This window comes from Coloeus monedula (genome assembly GCF_965178545.1).
Source record: "Coloeus monedula genome assembly, chromosome: 6".
Lineage (NCBI taxonomy): Eukaryota > Metazoa > Chordata > Aves > Passeriformes > Corvidae > Coloeus > Coloeus monedula.
Genome location: NC_138786.1, coordinates 11024958 through 11043937, shown reverse-complemented (window position 1 = coordinate 11043937; position 18980 = coordinate 11024958). Strand labels below are relative to the sequence as shown.

At 63.1% G+C, this 18980-nt stretch overlaps 1 protein-coding gene across 1 annotated transcript; it reads right to left on the bottom strand.

Moving 5' to 3' along the window:
• Nucleotides 1-253: 253 nt before the first annotated feature.
• Nucleotides 254-18912, bottom strand: SPTB (spectrin beta, erythrocytic). Its single transcript, XM_082283377.1, has 36 exons — nucleotides 18713-18912; nucleotides 15120-15317; nucleotides 14894-15045; nucleotides 14534-14707; nucleotides 14333-14424; nucleotides 14170-14250; nucleotides 13962-14077; nucleotides 13655-13767; nucleotides 13388-13575; nucleotides 13189-13306; nucleotides 12678-12836; nucleotides 12292-12594; nucleotides 11994-12144; nucleotides 11035-11902; nucleotides 10815-10952; nucleotides 9968-10727; nucleotides 9673-9875; nucleotides 9499-9589; nucleotides 9273-9419; nucleotides 8482-8745; nucleotides 8134-8349; nucleotides 7958-8047; nucleotides 7585-7860; nucleotides 7110-7240; nucleotides 6655-6859; nucleotides 6199-6573; nucleotides 5811-6055; nucleotides 5594-5732; nucleotides 5436-5520; nucleotides 5144-5340; nucleotides 4950-5059; nucleotides 4601-4676; nucleotides 1997-2166; nucleotides 1745-1918; nucleotides 1631-1673; nucleotides 254-1138 (listed from the first exon to the last, which is right to left on the bottom strand). Exons 2-36 carry the CDS (start codon nucleotides 15265-15267, stop codon nucleotides 962-964), a joined length of 6975 nt encoding a protein of 2324 aa, XP_082139503.1. The 5' UTR covers nucleotides 15268-15317; nucleotides 18713-18912; the 3' UTR covers nucleotides 254-961.
• Between the last annotated feature and the right edge of the window lie 68 nt (nucleotides 18913-18980).

Here is an 18980-nt window from a genome sequence, read left to right as displayed (position 1 = left end):
GCACTCCCATGGACCCCCAGCCCTCCTGGAAGAAGGAGCACCCCATGGACACCCAGGTTGTCCAGGAGAAGGGGCTCCCCATGGACTCCCGCAACCCATCTGTCAGAAAGAGCACCCTGGGGACTCCCAACCTGCTCTGGACAAAGGACACCTCCTGTTCTCTCTGGCCACAGGACATGGGGCACCCCAAGAACTTCCCACTACAAGCACCAGAGGCCCCCACGCCCTGCAGGCACTCAGCACTGCACCCCGCTCGCTTTCACATCTTTATTAGAAAAAAAACCCCAAACTGAACCCAAAGTTCCTCTCTGGTTGCCCATCCCCACCCCCCCCAGGGTGTCTCAGCCCGTGTGCGGGATGCAGGGGGCCCCCCCCACCCCGGCTGGGGGGGGAGCACGGGGTGGGTGCCGGAGAGGGGCCCCCATGGGCTGACACTCTTTGGTTGGTGCCCGCGGGGGCTGGGGGGTCCCCCCTCTGCACCCACACGCTTTGGGGGGAGGTTATGGCTTTGGGGGGCACCCAGGCACCCCCCGTGCGGGTGCTGGGGGGTCCATGCACACCTGTGGGGCGCACACCTGTGCCGTGCGTGCAGAGGGGGCCGGGGGTGCACCTGCATGCGGGGACACACGTGTGCAGACGTGTGCGTGCAGGGACACGTGTGGGCACGGGGGGCACACGCCTGGGGGGCACCTGCGGCCGCCTCCGCGCAGGGGTGTGCCTGAAGCGTGTAAATGTATGTATATATATAAATACAAATATATATATATACACCTGTGCACACGGACACGTGTGCTCGTGGCAGGGGGGCTGGGGGGCTCCTGCCCACGCGTGACCCCCGCGTACCCCCCCAGACCCAGTGGCACCTGTACAGGCACCGCACACGCGTGTCCTCACGCATGTGTGGCCCCGCTGGCGTGACGTGGGGTGTCATTCCCCCCCCCCCTCCCGCCATCCAGGGGGGTTATTTCTTTTTTGGGAAGAAGCTGAAGCGTTTCTCCTTGTCCTTGCGGGGCAGGGGGGCTTCAGGGGGGGCCGGGGGTATGGGCAGGGGGAGGGGAAGGCTCTGTGCCTTCCCACGGCTGCCCCGACACTCCATGATGGCTGAGCTCAGCCCCTGCAGCCAGGCCTGCAGCTCCTCCTGTGGGCATGGGGGGATGGTCAGGGGGGGTTCCCCCGGCCCCTCAGCAGTGTCCCAGCCACCCTCAGGGCCCCCTGGGTGATGCCAGTTGCTCCAGGTCTTCCCCAGGCACCCATGTCCCCTTGGGCACTGCCAGCCCTTCACCATGTCCTTACGGCACCCATGGCTATCCCCTGCCCCTCTGAGCCTTGCTGGCCACTGCTGACCACATCCCCTGGCCATCCCTGTGTACCCCTGGTCACTGCTGGCCACCACCACATTCCCCGGACATCTACAGCCACCCCATGAACCCCTGGGCACCACTGGTGTACCCCTGGGAACAACCAGCCATGCTTTGTCCCTCTGGACCTCTCTGACCACCCCTGTGTCCCATGGGCACCACTGGCCATCCCATGCCCCCTTGGGCACTGCTGACCACCACCACATCCCCTAGCCACCCTGTGCCCCCTGGGCTCCACCAGCCACCCCATGTCCCCCCAGGCCACCCCTCACCTCATCCTTGCCATGGAACAGCCACTCACTGCCGTTGCTGAGCCTAGGGACAGAGCACAGATACCAGTGCCACGCCTGCCCACCATGCCACCTCGTACGGTGCCACACCCTCACCTGAGCTTGAAGACGTGTTTCTTTTTCTTGTAGCCCGCGGGCACCTCGCAGCGGGCATCCCACAGCCCCAGGGGCTCCTCACCCTGGCACGGCAGCCCCAGTGCACGGCTCTTGGCGTCCTTGAAGAAGGCGAGCTGGCCACCCCGCAGGACGCAGTACCGCGTGCTCCATGACCTGCGCCAGCACTGCGTCACCCTGGGGACACCGCCCCACCGGGGACACCGCGCTTGCCGCCGCCGCCGCCGTGCCTACCGGTTGGATGCGCGCTTGGTGGCCGCCTCTAGGTCGTGTTTGCGGCCGAGGTAGCCCTCCAGCTGGATACTGCTGACACGGGCAGGCAGCGTGGCTGGCTCCTCTGGCTCCTCCCGTGGTGGCCGTGGGGTTGGTGACACCGGCTCCTCATCACCTGTCCTTGGCACCAGCTGTCACGAGGCAATGGCGTGGTTACGCCATGGTGTCGCCCACCCACTGCCACTGATGGACCCATGGCAAGTTGTTGTCCCCTCCCATGGTGGCACTGGGCACATGGGTTGCTGTCACCAGTGGGCCATGGACCTCAGTCTGGTGGCCTGGGGGTGGGTCACCCCCAGGTCTCCATAGCAGTGACCTCACCAGCTCCAGTATGTGGGAACTGGTGGCTATTGGGAGGACCCTACTGAGTGGCTGGGTGTCAATGACCCCACCAGTTCCAGTATGTGGGAGCTGGTGACTGCTGAGAGGACCACACAGCATCCCCATGCCAGATGTGATCTCACAGTGAGTGTCTGCAATCCTGCAGTGAGCCCAGCCCTGGGACCCTCTGTGCAGATCCAGTGTGTGGGAACTGATGGTTATTGGGAAGACCCCAGTGAGCATCTGGGACATGGTCCAGCCCTTGGACTCAGTGCAGTGTCAACGTGTGTGTGTGTCAGCCTGTCCAGCTCCAATGTGCAGGAATTGGTGGCTACTGGGGGACCCCAGTGAGCAGCTGGGACATGGTCTAGCCCTTGGACCCCCAGACCTTGGTGCCAGTGACCCCCCCCAGCTCCAGTATTTGAGAACAGGTAGGTACTGGGAAGACCACAGGAATCAGCTGGGACCCTCAGCACAGTGCCAGTGAAGCCACCAGCTCCAGTACACAAAAACTGGTGGCTACTGGGAGGACCCCAGTGAGTGGCTGGGACACCAGCCAGCCCTGGCACCCGCCAGTCTCGGTGCCAGTGTCTCCTCAGATTTGGGATGATGAGGTTGAACCAAGCTAGATGAGCAGTCCTGGGAGCCACCTCAGTGTTGTCGCCAGCCCAGGGGACTTGGGGAGGTCCGGTTGAGGAATGTGGTGCCCGACAAAGGGGACACCCATCCAGCTGGGTGCCAGAGGAGGGGCTTGGCCAGGGCCCCTGTCCCCAAGGAGCCAGGAGATGCCCATGTCCCCGAGCAGGCAGAAGTGATCTTGTCGCCAGGTGTGTAGTCAGGGGTCTTGTCCCCAGGCAGGCAAATGTGATCTTCCCAGGGAGGCAGGAGATGTCCCAGGTAGAGGGGACTCCTGTCCCCAAGGAGGCGAAAGTGTCAGTGTTCCTGAGCAGGCAAAGAGCATCCTGTCCCCAAGGAGCCAAAAGATTCCCATATCCCCAAGAAAGCATCTCCTGTCCCCAAGGAGATGCCCATGTCCCTGAGCTGGCAGAAATGCTCTTGTCCCCAGGTAGGTTCTCAAGGATCCTGTCCCCAGGCAGGGGAAAGTGATCTGGTCCCCAGGGATCCAGAGGATGCCCATGTTCCCAAGCAGGCTGGCAGTAAGCTGAGAGCACTCCTGTCCCCAAGCAGTTGAAAGTGGCCATGTCCCCAAGTAGCCAGAGAGGATCCTGTTCCTGAGTAGTCAGAAGATGCTCATGTCCCTGTGCTGGCAGAAATTATCTTGTCCCCAAGAAGCCGGGAGATGCCCATGTCCCCAGGCAGGCAGAAGAGGCAGAAGGGGTTCCTGTCCCCAAGGAGCCAGAGGATGCCCATGTCCCTGAGCAGGCTGGCAGTAAGCAGAGAGGGCTGCTGTCCCCAAGCTGATGAAAGTGGCCATATCCCCAAGCAGGCAGAAGGCCACACTGTCCCTGAGTAGCCAGAAGATCCCCATGTCCCTGATCAGGCACAAATGAGCTTGTTCCCATGTAGGCGCTCAAGGATCCTGTCCCTGAGGAGCCAGGAGATGCCCGTGTCCCCAGGCAGGCAGAAGAGGCAGAAGAGGGAGAAGGGGTTCCTGTCCCTAAGCAGGCATAGTCACAGCGAGCCATCGTGTCCCCGCGCAGGCAGAGCAGGTGGGAGGAGCAGAGAGCTGGCAGCCAGCACAGGGGCTGGCACACAGTGACAATGCCCTGTGGGCGACGTTGCCTTGCAGGCTGACAATGCTGCAGGGTGTAACGCCCCATACGGTGACTGTGTCTCTTGGGGTGATGATGCTCCACAGGGTGAAAATTCCCCACAGGGTGCCGATGATGTCCCACAGGGTGACAGTGCCCTGCAGGGTGACGATGCCCCGAAGGGTGCTGATGTCCCATACAGCAGTGATGTCCCTTGGGGTGACATGGTGGCCCCAGGGCAGATGCTCCAACTCTGGCCGCTGCACTGATCCCAGACACACGCATACACCATGGGTGCCACCCCCCATGTCACCCCAGAAGTTGGGGCAAAGGGGACCTGCAGCACCCCTCTGCCCGCCCAGCCTTTTTGGGGTAATTCGGCATTTATTCAACACAAGACAAGGACAAGGTGAGGGTTGGGCATGCAGGGATCTGTCAGCACAATGAGGTCACGGTCACGGGGGCATGCACGGACATGCAGGGACACTTTTTTGGCTGTCGGGGAAGGTAAAAGCTAAACTCAAGAACTGACCGGCTCTGGTCCATCCGTGGTGGGCAGTGAAGTGTCCTGTGTGCTCACATCCTTCTTCTCCTCCTCTTCCTCAGACCTGCACAGGCAGACAGTCAGTCATCATCCCCATCCCAGACATGATCCCACAGGGATGGGGCTGGCTGCTGCTCTCCTGTACTCCTGAGGGATGAAAGCCCTGTCAGAGTGAGGCTTGACCTTCATCTCTCCTCTTTATCAGCATCAATTTATTGCTTGGAAAAGGTAAATCGCTAAAAAGCCCCTTAACGCTAAAAAACATCCTTAATGGTTTGAGAAGAGGGATGTGAAAACTGTGTCCCTGGTCACATGGAATGGTGGTGGCATCCCTTACCCGGCCTCCAGCTCCCCATCCAGATCCAGGCAGTAGTCGGGAGCCTCGGAGCGCGTCGTCCCATCCCGCACCAGCCCCTCATGCAGGGACCGCCCGCCCAGGAGCTCCAGCTGCCGAGGAAGGGGTGAAGGTGTTAAGGGATGGGGGGGACACTGAGGCAGGGCAGCAGAGGCCTCATCCCAAGCCTTCCTCACCGTTGTCAGCTTCCTGAGGGCGGCAATGCGCTCCTCCCAGGTGGCTGAGGACTTCTCAAAAGCCTCGTGCCGCTTCAGCAGCTTCTCCACTGCATCCACCGTCTGCCCATAGTCACTGCTGGCCAGGTAGGGCTCCTGAGCCATGAGCCATGACTCGGCCACCGAGGCGTCACGGGAGAACTGGCACACCTCCAGCACTGTGGGAGGGACAGGCAGTGCTCAGCCCCTGGACCACCCATCCCACCACACCTGGCACCACCACGCTCCTCCCCAGCATCCCTGGCAGACTCACGCAGCCGCAGCCGCTCCCAGCGCTGCTCCCATGTCTCCATCATGGCTTTCCTCTTGTCCACCAACTCCACCAGCTTCGCCTTGATCTGCAAGGGGCTGCTGTCACGGGGTGGCCCAGACGGCATCGCCCCCACCGCCCCCTATCCCTGATTCCCTCACCTCTGGTGAGTCCTGGTGCTTGCGCTGCAGCAGCTTCTTGCCCAGCTCAATGCAGGTGGTGAAGTTCTTGCCCCGAGCATCCACCTCAGCCTTAATTCCCTGGTGATATCTCATCAGCAGCTCCACCGAGGAGACATCCCTGGGGACACAGGCACCAGTGTCAGTGGTGCCATCTGTTCCATGTCCCATCCCGGGTGCCCGCTGGGTGCATCCATACCTGGGTTTCTCCTGTGTCTCAATCTGCCGGACGGTGCTCTCCATCCAGGAGAGCAGATCCCGTGCCATGCTGAAGAAGCGGTGTTTGTCAGCCGTGTCCACCAGCCGTGCCCGGCGCCCACTGCACGCTTCCAGCAGCTCCTGCAGCGCTTGGGACACCTCCTGCTCCTGCTTCTGGATTCCAGCTGCCTTCTCCCCGGCATAGGCGGTCTGCAGGCGTGCTGCTGTCTCCCGAAACTGCTGCACCTGCATGGAGAATCAGAGAAAGGCTTGGGCTGGGAGGGACCTCAAAGGCCATTGAGCCCAGTGTCCCACCACGGGTAGGGACACCTTCCACAAGACCATGGGGAATGCTGAGTGCTGGCATCCATGCCAGGCTGGAGCCTCACCTGTGCCTCCAGCAGCTGGAGGTCCCTCTCGAAGGCGCTGTGCATTCGGTGGAAAGCCTCCACTGTGCCGGCATCCTCTCCCAGATCCTGGGGCAGCTCCTTGCGCCGGGCAGCGATGAGGGCCAGCAGCTCTCCGCCGTCATAGAAGTACTTGTGGAGGTCGTGGGAGGCAGCGAGGAGCTGCATGCGGGTGTCGATCAGCTCCAGGAGGTCGGCCCAGCTCTCATTCAGCCCATCCTTCCACTCGGCTATGGTGGCCGCCTCGATGTGCCCCGCATCGATGAGGTCCTCAATGGTCAGGTTCACCCGGTCCACGCGCTCCTGCCCCACGCTGCCTGTCTCTCGTGCAAACTCCCGAAACTTCTCCCGCAGGAGCTGCACGGAGGGAAGAGAAGAGTCAAGTCACCCCCCTCAAGCCACCCGCTGTCACTGCCACAACCATCCCATCATCCTCACCATGACATGGTCCAGGTCTTGCCCCATCTCCGGGGAGGAGGCGACCACATCACGCTCGGCAATCCACTGCTCCAGCTCTTCCACCTCCCGCTTCAGCTGGAAGAGGTGTGACATGTTCTCCAGGCGCCGGCGGCGCTCCTCGGCCGCCTCCTTCAGCCCCGCGTAGTGCTTGTCCACCTGGCCCTGCAGCCGGATGATCTGCTCCCTGCGCGGCCCCGGCACACAGACACCCAGTTCTCACCCATGAAAAAATGTCCCCAACCCACCTGTGTTGACATCTGGGGGGGTTTGGGGGTGAAGGACCCGCTTTGTGCTCCCCATATCCCTCTGCGACCACCTCCCTGCCCAAATGGAGCACCTGACAGTGCCAGAGCTCCAGCCAAACCCCCCACCCACACAGTGCTGAGGGCACAGGGTTGCCCTGAGGGACAGGGGACACACGGCGTGGCACCTACCCCTCGGGGTGTCCGGCAGAGAGCAGCTGCTGCGCCCTCCCTGCCAGCTCCTTGATGGTTTGTCCATAGTCCTCAATGGAGCGCAGCTGCCGGACATGTCTCTTCAGCATCATCAAGCAGCTCTCCTCATCCTATGGCATGGAAAACATCGGTGCTGTCAGCACCTGGCATGGTAAGGGAACAGGGACTAGGGTCTAGACCCAGTGCCCACCCTACAGGAATGTCCTGGCTCTATCTGATGCCATAGGGGGAAATGGTGAGCTCAGCAGAGCATGGCATGGAATGGGATGGATAGTGTGTAATGGCAGGGGAATGACACATAAGAGCAGGACACACGATGGTGTGTCACATATGGATGATATTCAACTGCACAGCGTGGCACCACCTGGGTCAACATTGGGCATCCCAGCAAGGCAGGGCCCAGTGCAGCACAGACCCCGCCAAACACGGAGCACCACATGGAATCACTCCTCACCTTTGGTTTCTCCTCAGGTCCCATGAAAAGCTCCTGCTCGCTAACCCAGGCCTCAGCCTCATCAGCATCCAGGTAGTACTGCTGGGCCTCTCCGGCCTCCTGCAGGCGCTGGTGCCGGGCAGCTGCCTCCTCCTGCAGCGTCTCCCACAGTTCCCGCAGCTCCTGTGCCAGTACCGCCAGCTCCGGGCCTGGCTCCTCACTGCTCCCCGCTGCCTCTCCCCGGCTGAGCACCTCACCCAGGCGGGGGGCATGGCCTGCCAGCTCCTTCTGCAGTGTCTGCCAGCAGGAGGGAAGTCACAGTGAGAGTCACCCATGGGATGGATCCCGAGGGACCACCCAGAATGGTGGGTGTTGCTGCAGTACCCAGGCTCACCTCGTTCCTCTTGGTCAGGCGCTGCACGCTTGGGAGGTCGGTGCCGTGATCCGTTGACCTCGCCAGGGAAAGCCGCTCCTGCACCCACAGCTGCAGGAAGGAGCACCCAGTGAGCCCCCTACAGCACCCATGGGTAGCCCCAGCCCCCTGGCCCCCGCCACAGTGAGGATACTCACTGTCTCATCCTCCAGATCCCGCCCCAGCTGGTACATGGCCTTGGCAGTCTCCAGCTCCTTCCTCTTCCTCTCCAGTGGCTCCAGCAGCTCAAGGACTCGCTGCCGGAGCATCTGCTCCTGCCTGGTGGCATCTGGCATATCCCCGGCACCAGGGGTGCCCTGCCACCCCAGCTCCTCCAGCTCCTTCATCCACGTTCTCACTTGCTCTTCCAGTCTCTGGCGGGACAAATCCATGTGAGTTAGGGATCAGAGCCGAGATGGAGAACCCCAGTCCCATTTGGGAACAAACCCCATCGCCTCGGGCCTCCTGCCCCTTTCCAAAGGACCCAGTGAGGTGCCAGCACCCACCGTCAACCTCTTCAGCAACAGGTTGGTGGCGGTGAGGTCCTTGACCTTCTCAGCGTGGCGCAGCTCCTCCTGCGCCCGCCCCAGCCAGCTCTCCAGCTCCCCATAGCTCCGGGCGTACAGGGCCGAGCGCTCAGCCTCGAACAGCTGCCGGCCCCTGTCCTCGGCAGCGCTGCGCAGCCCGGCCCAGCGCCGGCGCAGCTCCTCCAGCCGCTGCGTCACCACCGCGCTGTACTGCGGCTTGCGTGTGGCCAGCTCCGTCCCCTCCTGCAGCAACAGCAGAGAGGAGGGTGGTCACTGCGGCATGGGGGCATCCCACCCATGCAGCAGGCTGGGAGCGTTCCAGAGTCATGGAATTGTTAAGGTTGGAAGACACCTCTCAGGTCATCGAGTCCGACCATTCCCCCAGCACTACCAAGGCCACCACTAACCCATGTCCCCAAATGCCACATCCACACAGCTTTTAAACCCCTCCAGGGACAGGGATTCTACCACTGCCATGGGCAGTCTGTGCCAGGGCTGCACAACCCCTTCCCTGAAGAAATTTTCCCTGATATCCAATCCAAACCTTCCCTGATGCAACTTGAGGCTTTTTCCTCTTGTCCTTTCCCTTGTTCCCTGGGAGCAGAGCCCAACCCCCACCTGGCTGCACCCTCCTGTCAGGGAGTTGTAGAGAGCGAGAAGGTTTCCCCCTGAGCTTCCTTTTCTCCAGGCTGAGCCTCCCAGCTCCCTCAACAATTCCTCATGCTCCAGACTCTTCCCCAACACCATTCCCCCTGTGTGCCAGCACCCACCGCCTCAATCTTCTCCAGCCAGCTCTGGTTGGGTGCCAGCTCAGCCATAAATGCCTGGTGCTTCTGCCACTTGCTGTGGAGACCACGGGTTTCTCCATAGGAGACATCCTGAGCCATCAGCATCTTCTCATCCACCCAGGCGTCAAACTGCAGGGAAGGGGTGTCAGTGCTCAGCAGTGTCAATAGGGACCCCCGGGGGGTGCCACAAGCTGTGCTGCATTCCTACCTCCCGACAGCTCTGCAGGAAGGTCTGTAGGTCGTGATTGTCCTGCATCAAATCCGCTGCTTCCTCCACCTTGTCCATGACAGCTCCATGCCTGGCAGGGGACCATGGATGTGCAGTGTCAGCCCTGCTGCCCATACGCTACCCACCCACCCGCTGGCCCTGCGCCAGACTCACCGCTCCTGGAGAGTTCGGCACTTCTCAGAGATCTTCTCGGCAAAGATGTTCTCCTCAGCCACCAGTTTGGTGCCACCAACTACCACCTCCGGGACCTTCTTGGCATTGCTCTCCACACTGGCACGGAAGTTCTGGAAGCGGTGCAGGGCAGCAGCCGAGCCCTCCAGCGTGGAGGGCAGCTCCAGGTGGGACAGCGTGTACTCCTGAGAGACACAGCAAGGGATCAGCACACAATCACCCGTTTTTGGGGTGCCTGTGAGCCAAGAGACCCAAAGGACATCACTTGAGCACCCACCTGCTTGGTGAGGAGGATCTCTGCCTGCTTGGTGTCGCGAAGGAACTCCTGGAAGTCGCGGCACTGGGTGAGGAAGCGCTTCCGAGCCTCTGCCATCTTGCCCAGGGCAGCCCAGCCATCCTTCACGCCGCTCAGGCGCTGCCGCAGCCCCTCGTACTCGGGGTCCGTCTGGCCCCCCAGCACCCGCTCCCCCGCCTCCACCAAGGCAGTGAAGGCTCCTGCATGCTCCTCGGCGTCGCGCCAGGCAGCTTCGTGCCGCTGCAGCATCTCCTCTGCCTCCCCCAGTGATGCCGGCACCTCATCAACGGCCGCCACGGCTTTCTGAGCGCCAAAGAGCCACGCCTGGAAGTCATCCAGGTCCTGCAGGAAACTCCGGAGCTGCCCAGCTTCCCCTAGGGACGCTGCTCGCTCTGCCAGGGCCGCCTGCAGCTCATCCCAGGCGGACGTGGCCGCCGCCAGCTTCTGGGCCACTTCCACAGCCACCTCAGGCCTCTCCTCGGCCAGGCGCTCAGCTTGGGAGCGCAGGGCAGCCAGGCGGTCCTGGGCCACCGCCAGCTCCCGCTCGATGCCATAGAGCTTGCGCTGGGTGGCCAGGACACCGGCCAGGTCGCGGCCGAGCTCGGCCGTGGCCTCCACTGCCCGGGCTTTGCTTTGCAGCCATTTCTGGGTCTCCTCGGACTCCAGGTTGTAGTTGAGGAGGCGCAGGGCTGAGCCCACTGCCCGCCGGCGCTCGGACACCAGCTCCCGGAACCGACCCCACCTGTAGGACAGCAGTGGAGGATGGTGGGGAACACACCGTCACCGCGTCACCCGCTCCCCCTGGCATCACCCACCACCGCCACCGCACCTCTCGTTGAGCTGTTCCCGGCACTGCCGGACCTGGGGGCTCCGGGGGTGCCCACTGGCCAAGAGCCCGTCGGCTGCCTGGTTGACTGCGGCAATCTGGGAAGCCACGGTGGCCATGTCTTGCTCCAGCCCGTCCAACCTGCGGGAATGTCCAGGTTTAGAACAAGCAGCAACTCAGGACAGGGCACGGCAGCACTGCCACGGTGGGGGCTCCTTCCTACCTGCGCTGCGTCACGTCCAGGTCCTCCAGCGCCTGCGGCACCTCCAGCTCTCCCAGCCAGGTCTCCTTGGAGCCCATCCAGAGATGGCAGGCGTCGCTCTCCCCGAAAACGGTGTAGAGGTCCAGGGCGTCCTGCAGCTGGCGGCCGCGGCGCTCAGCCAGCGCGGCTGCCTCGGCGTGCAGCTCCCGCAGGGCCGCCAGCCGGCTCTGCGCCTCGGGGCCGGCGCGCAGCTCCGGCGGGAAGCCCTCGGCCTGCTGCGCCAGCCTGTCCAGCTGCTCCCGGGCGGCCGCCAGCTCGTCCAGCAGCTCCTGGTGCTGCCGCAGCAGGACGAGGGTGCGGGATTCATCCTGGCCCAGCTCCTCGGCGGCCGCCCGCCGGTGGGCATCCTGCAGCCCCTCCGCCACCTCCTCCACCTCCGCCTGGAACTGGAAGAAGCCCTCGGCTTCCCGCAAGCCGCGCCGTCGGAACGCCGCCAGCTCCTCCAGCTGCGCCCACAGCGCCCGCACGGCCGCCCCCCGCTCCCGCAGCCGCTCGGCCGCCCGGCCTGCGGCTGCCAGCCCCTCGCCCACCGCCAGCGCCTGCTCCAGCCGCCCACCCCGGCTCCGCAGCTCGGCCTCGAAGGCGGCGTGCCGGCGCTGGAGCAGCAGCACGCCCGGCAGGTCCTTCCCGAAGTCCAGGGAGGAGTAGAGCTGCTCCTGCTCCTTGATCCAGCTCTCTGCCTCGTCCAGCTCCCACAGGCAGGTCCAGAGGGAGCGGGATTGCTCCAGCAAGGCTCTCCTCCGCGCCGCCAGTACCTGCAGCTCCCGCCGGCACATCTCCAGGTGGCTCACGCGGTCCCGGATGACTTTGGGGTCGCAGGGACGATAGCCTGGGCAGGGAGCAGGGTGAGTGGTCGTCAGTCCAGTGTCCTGCTTTCCCTCTGCCACGCCAGGGATGCTGGGGTGTCCCGGCACACCTACCCTCAGCGTCGGCAAAGCGGAGGGCAGCAGCGCTGATGGCCCGGGTCTTCTCTGCCTGTACAGCCATGTCAGCCTCCAGCAGACGGTGGGTCTGCAGCAGCTCCTCTGCTTCCAGAAGGTGCTTCCCAGATTCGGGAGATGCCAGCTTCACCTGCAGGAGACCCTCAGCCATTACCCACTGACACCCAAAACTCAGCACCAGCACCCCAACATCTATCTCCCTCCTCAGGGAACTCCCACCAACACCTGGTGGGACAAAGACACCTCACCCGTGTGATACCCAATGCCCACAGCTCACCTTGACCTCATCCATCCAGTCAATGCAATGGAGCATCTCCTGGAAGAGGTGCTGCAGGGTGAGGTTCATCTCCAGGCGCTGGCGTCGGGCAGCCAGCAGCTCCAGGAGGTGCTCCCAGAGCCGCAGGATGTTGTCCTTGCGCCCGTTGATGCGCTGGATGTCGTGGTAGCCCTCCAGCTCCAGCTCCCTGGCCACTGCCTCGATGGCCTGCACTCGCTCCCTGTAGGCAGCTGTGTCCGTCTCAATGGCCTCGTGCTTCTTCTTGGCTGCCTCCACCGCTGCCAAGTCCTGCCCAAAGTTGTCCTGCCCCGGCACAGAGCCTGAAGTGAGGCTCTGGTGGAGCTCCTCAGGGTGGGGGTCCCCAGGGTGGGGGTCCCCGTCCTCACCTGGGCCACCAGGCGCTGGTTCTCGCTCAGCCAGGCCTCCCGCATGGCTGCTTTGCGGTCGAAGCGCCGCGCCAGCTGCTCCAGCTTCTCCTGACGGATCAGCTCGTTGCGCAGCGCCAGCTCCCGCTCATGTTCCGCTTTCTCCAGCTGCTCCCAGGCCTGGGGGAAGGTGGCAGTGGACAGGTGGCACCTGTATCCCACGTTCCCCCACCACCCGTGTCTTGTTCTGCGGGCGAACCCCACCAGGACCCCCAGGTGGTGGAAGACAACCTGCTATGGGATGGATCAGTCCTGCCCCAGGATGGATTCAGTGTGTCCTGGAATGGACCTGAACTGCCTCAGGAGATGGACTCAGCCTGGCCCAGGACCCATCCCAGCCTGCCCAAGGACCTGAACTGTTCTCGGATGGACCCAGTCTGCCTCAGGAGAGGAATTAAATTTCCCCCAGGAGATGGACCTGACTTCACTGCAGGAGACAGCCCCCAGCTACTGCAGCAGATGGAGCCCGTACCCGGTTGATGTCGGAGACCAGGCGGCCCTCATGTGGGGTGTAGACACGCTGGTTGTTGGCCCTCATCCGTGACTGGATGGTGAAGAGCAGCACCTCCAGGTTGCCCTTCTCCTGAAACCTGCCCCAGAGAGAGCTCAGTGTTGGGCACCCTTGGGTGCCCCACACCACCAGGCAGGCACGGGGAGCAAGGGGCTCTTACTTGGGGGGCTTCTCCACGGTGCGGTACGTGCTGAAGGCTTGCAGCTGGTGCTGCACCCCAGCCAGCGAGTTGGCGAAGCTGCGGCTGTTGAGGGAGGCAATGGTCTGCTCAATCCAGGTGAGCAGGTCAGATGCCAGCCCCCCATAGCCCTCAATCATCCGCTCTGTCTCCTTGGCGTGCTCGATGACCTGCAGCAGGACCAGGGGTGAGCGTAAGAGGCTGGCACCCCAAGAGAACACCCCTGACCGCCTCAACGCCATTCCCTACCTTGCCCAGGCGCCTTCCCTCCACCTCCAGCACCTTCATCTTGGAGAAGTAGTGGTAGAAGGCCACCACGTAGGTGATGATGGACTTCTCATCAGGGTTCTCCGTGAACACATCTGCCCAGTGTGAGCGAGAGGTGTCACTCCTGACCCAACCTCAACCCACCCCACAGGCCACCATGGCCTCATGAGGTCCCTCCTGTGACCACCCATGCCCTCCTTCCATGTATTGGGAACCTCTCTGTGCTCCATGGAGGCCGGGAATGTCCCAGGGGAAACTGAGGCAGGAGGATTGGCAGCAACTGTCTCACCTTCGGGGTCGAGGAGAGGGGTGATGCCCAGGTGCCGCTCTGCCACACTGAACGCATGCTCTAGGTTGTGCCGGGCATTGGATTTGGTCAGGTTTTGGAAGTCAACCAGCTCAGGCCTTGGGATAGAGGGCATGGGACAGGGGTGACACACCTGTGGGACATCTCTCAGTGCCACTGACACCCTGGGGCCTGCTGCCATGCCACCTACCTGTGCTTGTGGATTAGGGCATTGAAGGCCAGCCCATCCTTCCAGCTCGAGGTGAAGTTGGTGACATTCACATGGGGGTACCTGTGATGGGGACAGGGTGTCACTGTCACCCTCTGGATACTCCTGGACCCTGATGTGGTGGCATGGGGGTCCCACCACCTACCCTGCTGTCTTCATCTGGCACCAAAGCAGCAGTGCATCCCTGGCAGAGCGTGTCTCCCGGCCCTCCTGTGTCTCCACGATGATGTCCTGGATCTGGGGGCAAAAGGACATTCTAGGATTGGAAAAGCAGTTCCATGGAGGATGGCTCCCACTTGGGAATGAGGTGTGGAGTGGAGGGATGCCCCAAACCACCTGTCCTCACCTGGAAGCGGAGGATGATGGTCCAGATGAGGCCAAGGACAAGACGGTGGTTGCCATCCACAATATCATGGGAGCCCATGTTCTCCAGGTGCACCCGCTGCTCCTTCAGGAACTGCAATGCCTTGTCCACGTTCTCCAGGCAGTGGATCCGCATCCGGCCCTTGGTGGGCTTGGGCTGGAGCACGACAGCACTCAGCACCCTCCCCTCCACACCAGGTACCCCAAGCCCTGCCCAGGGACACCCCCACGCCCATGCTGCCACCACAACCCTTGGCCAACACCAAGAGAGATGGTGTGGTGTGGTGTGGTGTGGTGTGGCAGGCCACAGGTCCCAGGGTCTCCAGCTGGATGGGATTCCTACCAAAAGCTCTCCTGACAGCACTTCCAGCAGCTTGATGAGCACCCGCCCGTCCCGGAGGTCCATGTAGAGGTCTGAGATGCGGCAGGTGACACGAGCCAGGTGCGAGTTCACCCACTTGGTGAAGGTTTTCTTCTGCACGGCCTCCCGCTCGTCTGCAGGGACAGTAGGAACAGGGTCACTGACAGCGGGGACAGCCCAGGTGGGACCGAGGGGACCTGCCACCCACCTGCCAGGGCTTTGATGCGGGAGCGCTCAAAGAGCCGTGCGGAGCTGTTGTCGTTGTCCAGCTCATCGTCGGACGCATCCCAGCGGACATTGATGCGGCTGTACTGCTGCTGCAGCTCCAGCTGCTCGTAGTCGTTGGCCGAGGTCATGGTCCCGGTGTGCCCCGGCCCAGTGGCCGTCGGCTACCGGTGAGAGACCCCTGGGAGATAGCGGGACAGTGAGCATTGGTGCGGCCACAGTGGCTCGCCAGCCCTGCGGCACGTGGGGATTTGCGGCTCAGAGCTGTGGGATAAGCTGCTCAGAGGGATTTAGCCTCGCCCCACCCAGGTGTTGGGGGGGCACCTGGCAGCTGCCCGCTCCAGGACCCCCATGCTGAGCCGTGCCGAGCTGTGCCAGTGGCTATTTACAGTGCTGTGTCCCCACCCAGGTCCCTCTGCCCAGCTGAAACCTCAGCCCAGGTCCTCAGGGGTCTCCCCCCAGTCCTTGGATGCCCCCAGGTAAGGAGCTGCTGCTCACCCCCAACCCGACCCCTGTGCCACTCAGGGGCTTCACCAGCACCGGTGGCAGAAAGTGGGTGACAGCTGCTGGCAGGGGGGGGGCACCCACCCCCGGGGATATTTGAGACACAGATAGGACATGGCTGGTATCTAAAAATGCCTCCGAGCAGCTGTCGGTAGCTGCTGGGGCCCCTGAGGGGTGCGAGGAGATGAGTTGGGGCTCCCCACAGCCAGCAGCATGTCCAGGACCCCTACTGCAACCTGGAGTTGCACAGAGCCCTCAGCTGTGGGTGCCAGGGGAAACCCTGTGTGCCCCGAATCCCTGCTGTCCCCATGAACTGTGACAGCCCATGGGCCCCCAGGCCCCCCTCAGACTCCCTGGGCATCCCCCAGGTCCCCCCTTGGCAGGGTTATCAGGGCGGCCCAGGCTGTGCCACACCCCAACTCCACACCCTAATCGGGGCGGCACAGGCAAGGCCTTGGCTTGGACCTGCCAGCGCCGGGAGCATGCAAGGATGTGAAGGAGCGTGCAGGAGTGTGGACAGTGCAGCAAGGACATGAGGGAGCACGCCAGAGTGTGCAAGTGTGAGGAAGGGCATGCAGAAGGGTGGCAGAGTGTGTACTTGTTAGCCAGGACATGTGGGGACTTGTCACAGCGCCCACATTTGAACGAGGACCTACAGAAGCATGCCAGAGTGTGCATCTCTGAGCAACGACACACAGGGACATGCCAGAGAGTGCCCAGGTGAACAAGGACAAGTAGAAATGTGCCAAAGTGTGTACGCCTGAGCAAGGACATGCAGGAACATGCCAGAGTGTGCACATATGACCAAGGACATGCAAGAACACACCAGAGTGTGCATGGGACACATGCAGCAGGCACACGGGTCGGTGTAGGGCCATGCAGGTGTGTACCGGAGCAGGCAGGAGGGTGCTGGAACCAGGCCTGCAGCCTCTCATGCCATGACTCCGTGCCTCTGCCAGAGCACCCAGCTCACCCGGGCAGGAAAGCCCTGTGGGAGACCAAATTTGGGGATTTTTGCCCCCAAAGCTTCAGGGACTGACAGCAGGATGGGTGTGCTAAGTTGTGTCAGGTCTCTGCAGGACACCTCAGTTCTGACTGTCTCTGTCAACACAGCAGTGGGGCCATGGCCTCAAGCATCCAAGGAGGAGAAAGACCAGGAGGAGGAGGAGGAGGAGGAGGAGGAGGAGGAGGAAGAGGAGGAGGAGGAGGAGGGGGAGGAGATGACGCCGAAGGGAGCCACAGCAGGCCCATGGGAGCATGCTGAGCATGGGCGCTCACCCATCCTTTAAATCTCCCTCCATCACACCAGCACCTTCTGAGCATCCCTCCCTGGCACAGCCACGCCGCCACCAGCACTCGCCACCCGGGAATTGTCATTCCTCCCGCTCAGCGTGCGGAAAGCTGGGAATGCCAGCATGCCGGCCTCGCCGCCAGCATCCTGCGGCCGTGGCCCGGGCAGCGTCGCCTTCCCCGGCCAGCGGCTCGGCACAGTGAATCAGCACTTCCCGGTGAGGGGCTGGCACCGTGCCACCACCACAGTCCCCCCGCTGGGCATGAGGGATGTCCCCCCACACCCCAAGGGCAGCCAGGGCAATGGTTGGCACCTGGCGCCCATGGCACCCTCAAATCCATTCCCTGGCTCATCCCTCACAGCCACAGCATGCTGCCGGAAAGCCCATTTCCAGTGCACAGAAACTCATAAGAATCCCCCGAAACACCCCAAAATTCTGCCCCATCACCACCACCCAGAGCCTGGCATGTCCCTATTGCTCCACTTCACCAAAACACTTGGATTTGATATCTCCCCCATGTCCACAAGCAGCCATGCTCTGGTTGGGAAGGGGCAGGAGCCGGGGGGCATCCCCCCAGCCCCCCAAGAGTCTCCTGCCTGCCAGGCGCAGGGCCAGGGCCGGGAGCAGATGGTCCCTCTCGGCATGGCCGCACGGCACAGCACGGGGCGGTTGGGCATGGAAAGGCACGGCACGGCTCCTCTGGCTGCGATGCCCCGCTCCGGCCAGGGCTCCCCGGCCACACTCCCACCCGCCAGGAGAATTTGGGTTTCCCCAGGGCCACATGCCGGCCATGCCAGGACTGTCCCATGTCACCCAAGCCGGTGACACGCACACGTGCTGACACTCTACAGACATTTTTGGCTATAAATAGGCCTCCCCCAAGCACGGTGCCAGCCGAGCCCCGCTCCCTTCTTAGGAGCTGCCCCCCCTGTACCCCAAAATCACCAGCCACTGCCCCCAAACCATACGATAGCTATAAAATACTCTGTGGGGGGCCATGCTGGCACCAAGCAGGGTTTTCTGAGTCTCCTGTGCTTGCCACCGTCTTCCAGTGCACCCCAATCCCCTGGCTTGGGAACTGGAGATTTATAAAGGGAAAAGCTGGGAAATCAGGCCTGGGGGACTCCTAGGTTATTGGGGTGAAGGTAAGAATTCCCCCAGCCCAACACCCACCCGTGAGCATCCTCCTGGCACTGGGACAAGGGGGGCCAAGGGCACGGCCCCCTAAAAACCCTTTCCAGTAACTCCAGTTTGCCCAGTTGCTAAAAAGTGGGGGACAAAGTCGGTTGGGTGATATGTCCCACCAAGACCCTCAGGACTCGGCTTTTCCATCGCGTCCCAACGGTGCTGGGAGCACCAAGGACTGGAGTGGGGAGCCCTCCAGGGGTTGGCACCCCAGGAAAAGTGTTCCCAGGGTGTCCCCACACTGTCCCCGGGCTGTCCCCAGGGTGTCCCTAGAAAGTCATCGCCACTCGCCCGCCCCGTCCTTCCCGAGAGCAGCCCCGAGGGACACGGGGTAACAGCAGATCTCCCGAAAAGGGGGTTCAGGCTCCCCGGAGGGCTCTTCACCACCCCCCAGCAAACTTTCCTCCGTGCCCACCGGCCCCCCTCGGTACCGCGCCCGGTGTTCGGTGCCGCACCCCCCACCCGGTATCCGCGGGGCGGGCAGCGTCTGCCGGTGCCCCCCCACCGCGTGTCCCCGGGGAGCGGCGCCTCCCGCTGTCCCCCGGTCCCCCCCGTGTTCCCCGGAGCGGCGCATCCCGGTGCCGCGGGGTCTCACCTGCGCGGGGCGGCGGGCGGGCGAGCGGCGGCGGCGGCGGCGGCGGGGCCGGTGCGGGAGCGGGGCGGGGGGAGCGGAGCCGCCCTGCACCGCGATATAAATAACATTATCTGGGCGCGCAGGGACATTCCTACCCGGAGCCGGCGGCGCTGCCCGGCCCCGATAGCCCCGCTCCCCCCGGGAGGGCCGGGCCGAGCCGACCGGGCGGGCGGGGACGGGGATGGGCGCAGGGACGGGGACGGGGACGGGCCGCCCGCCCCGCAATGCA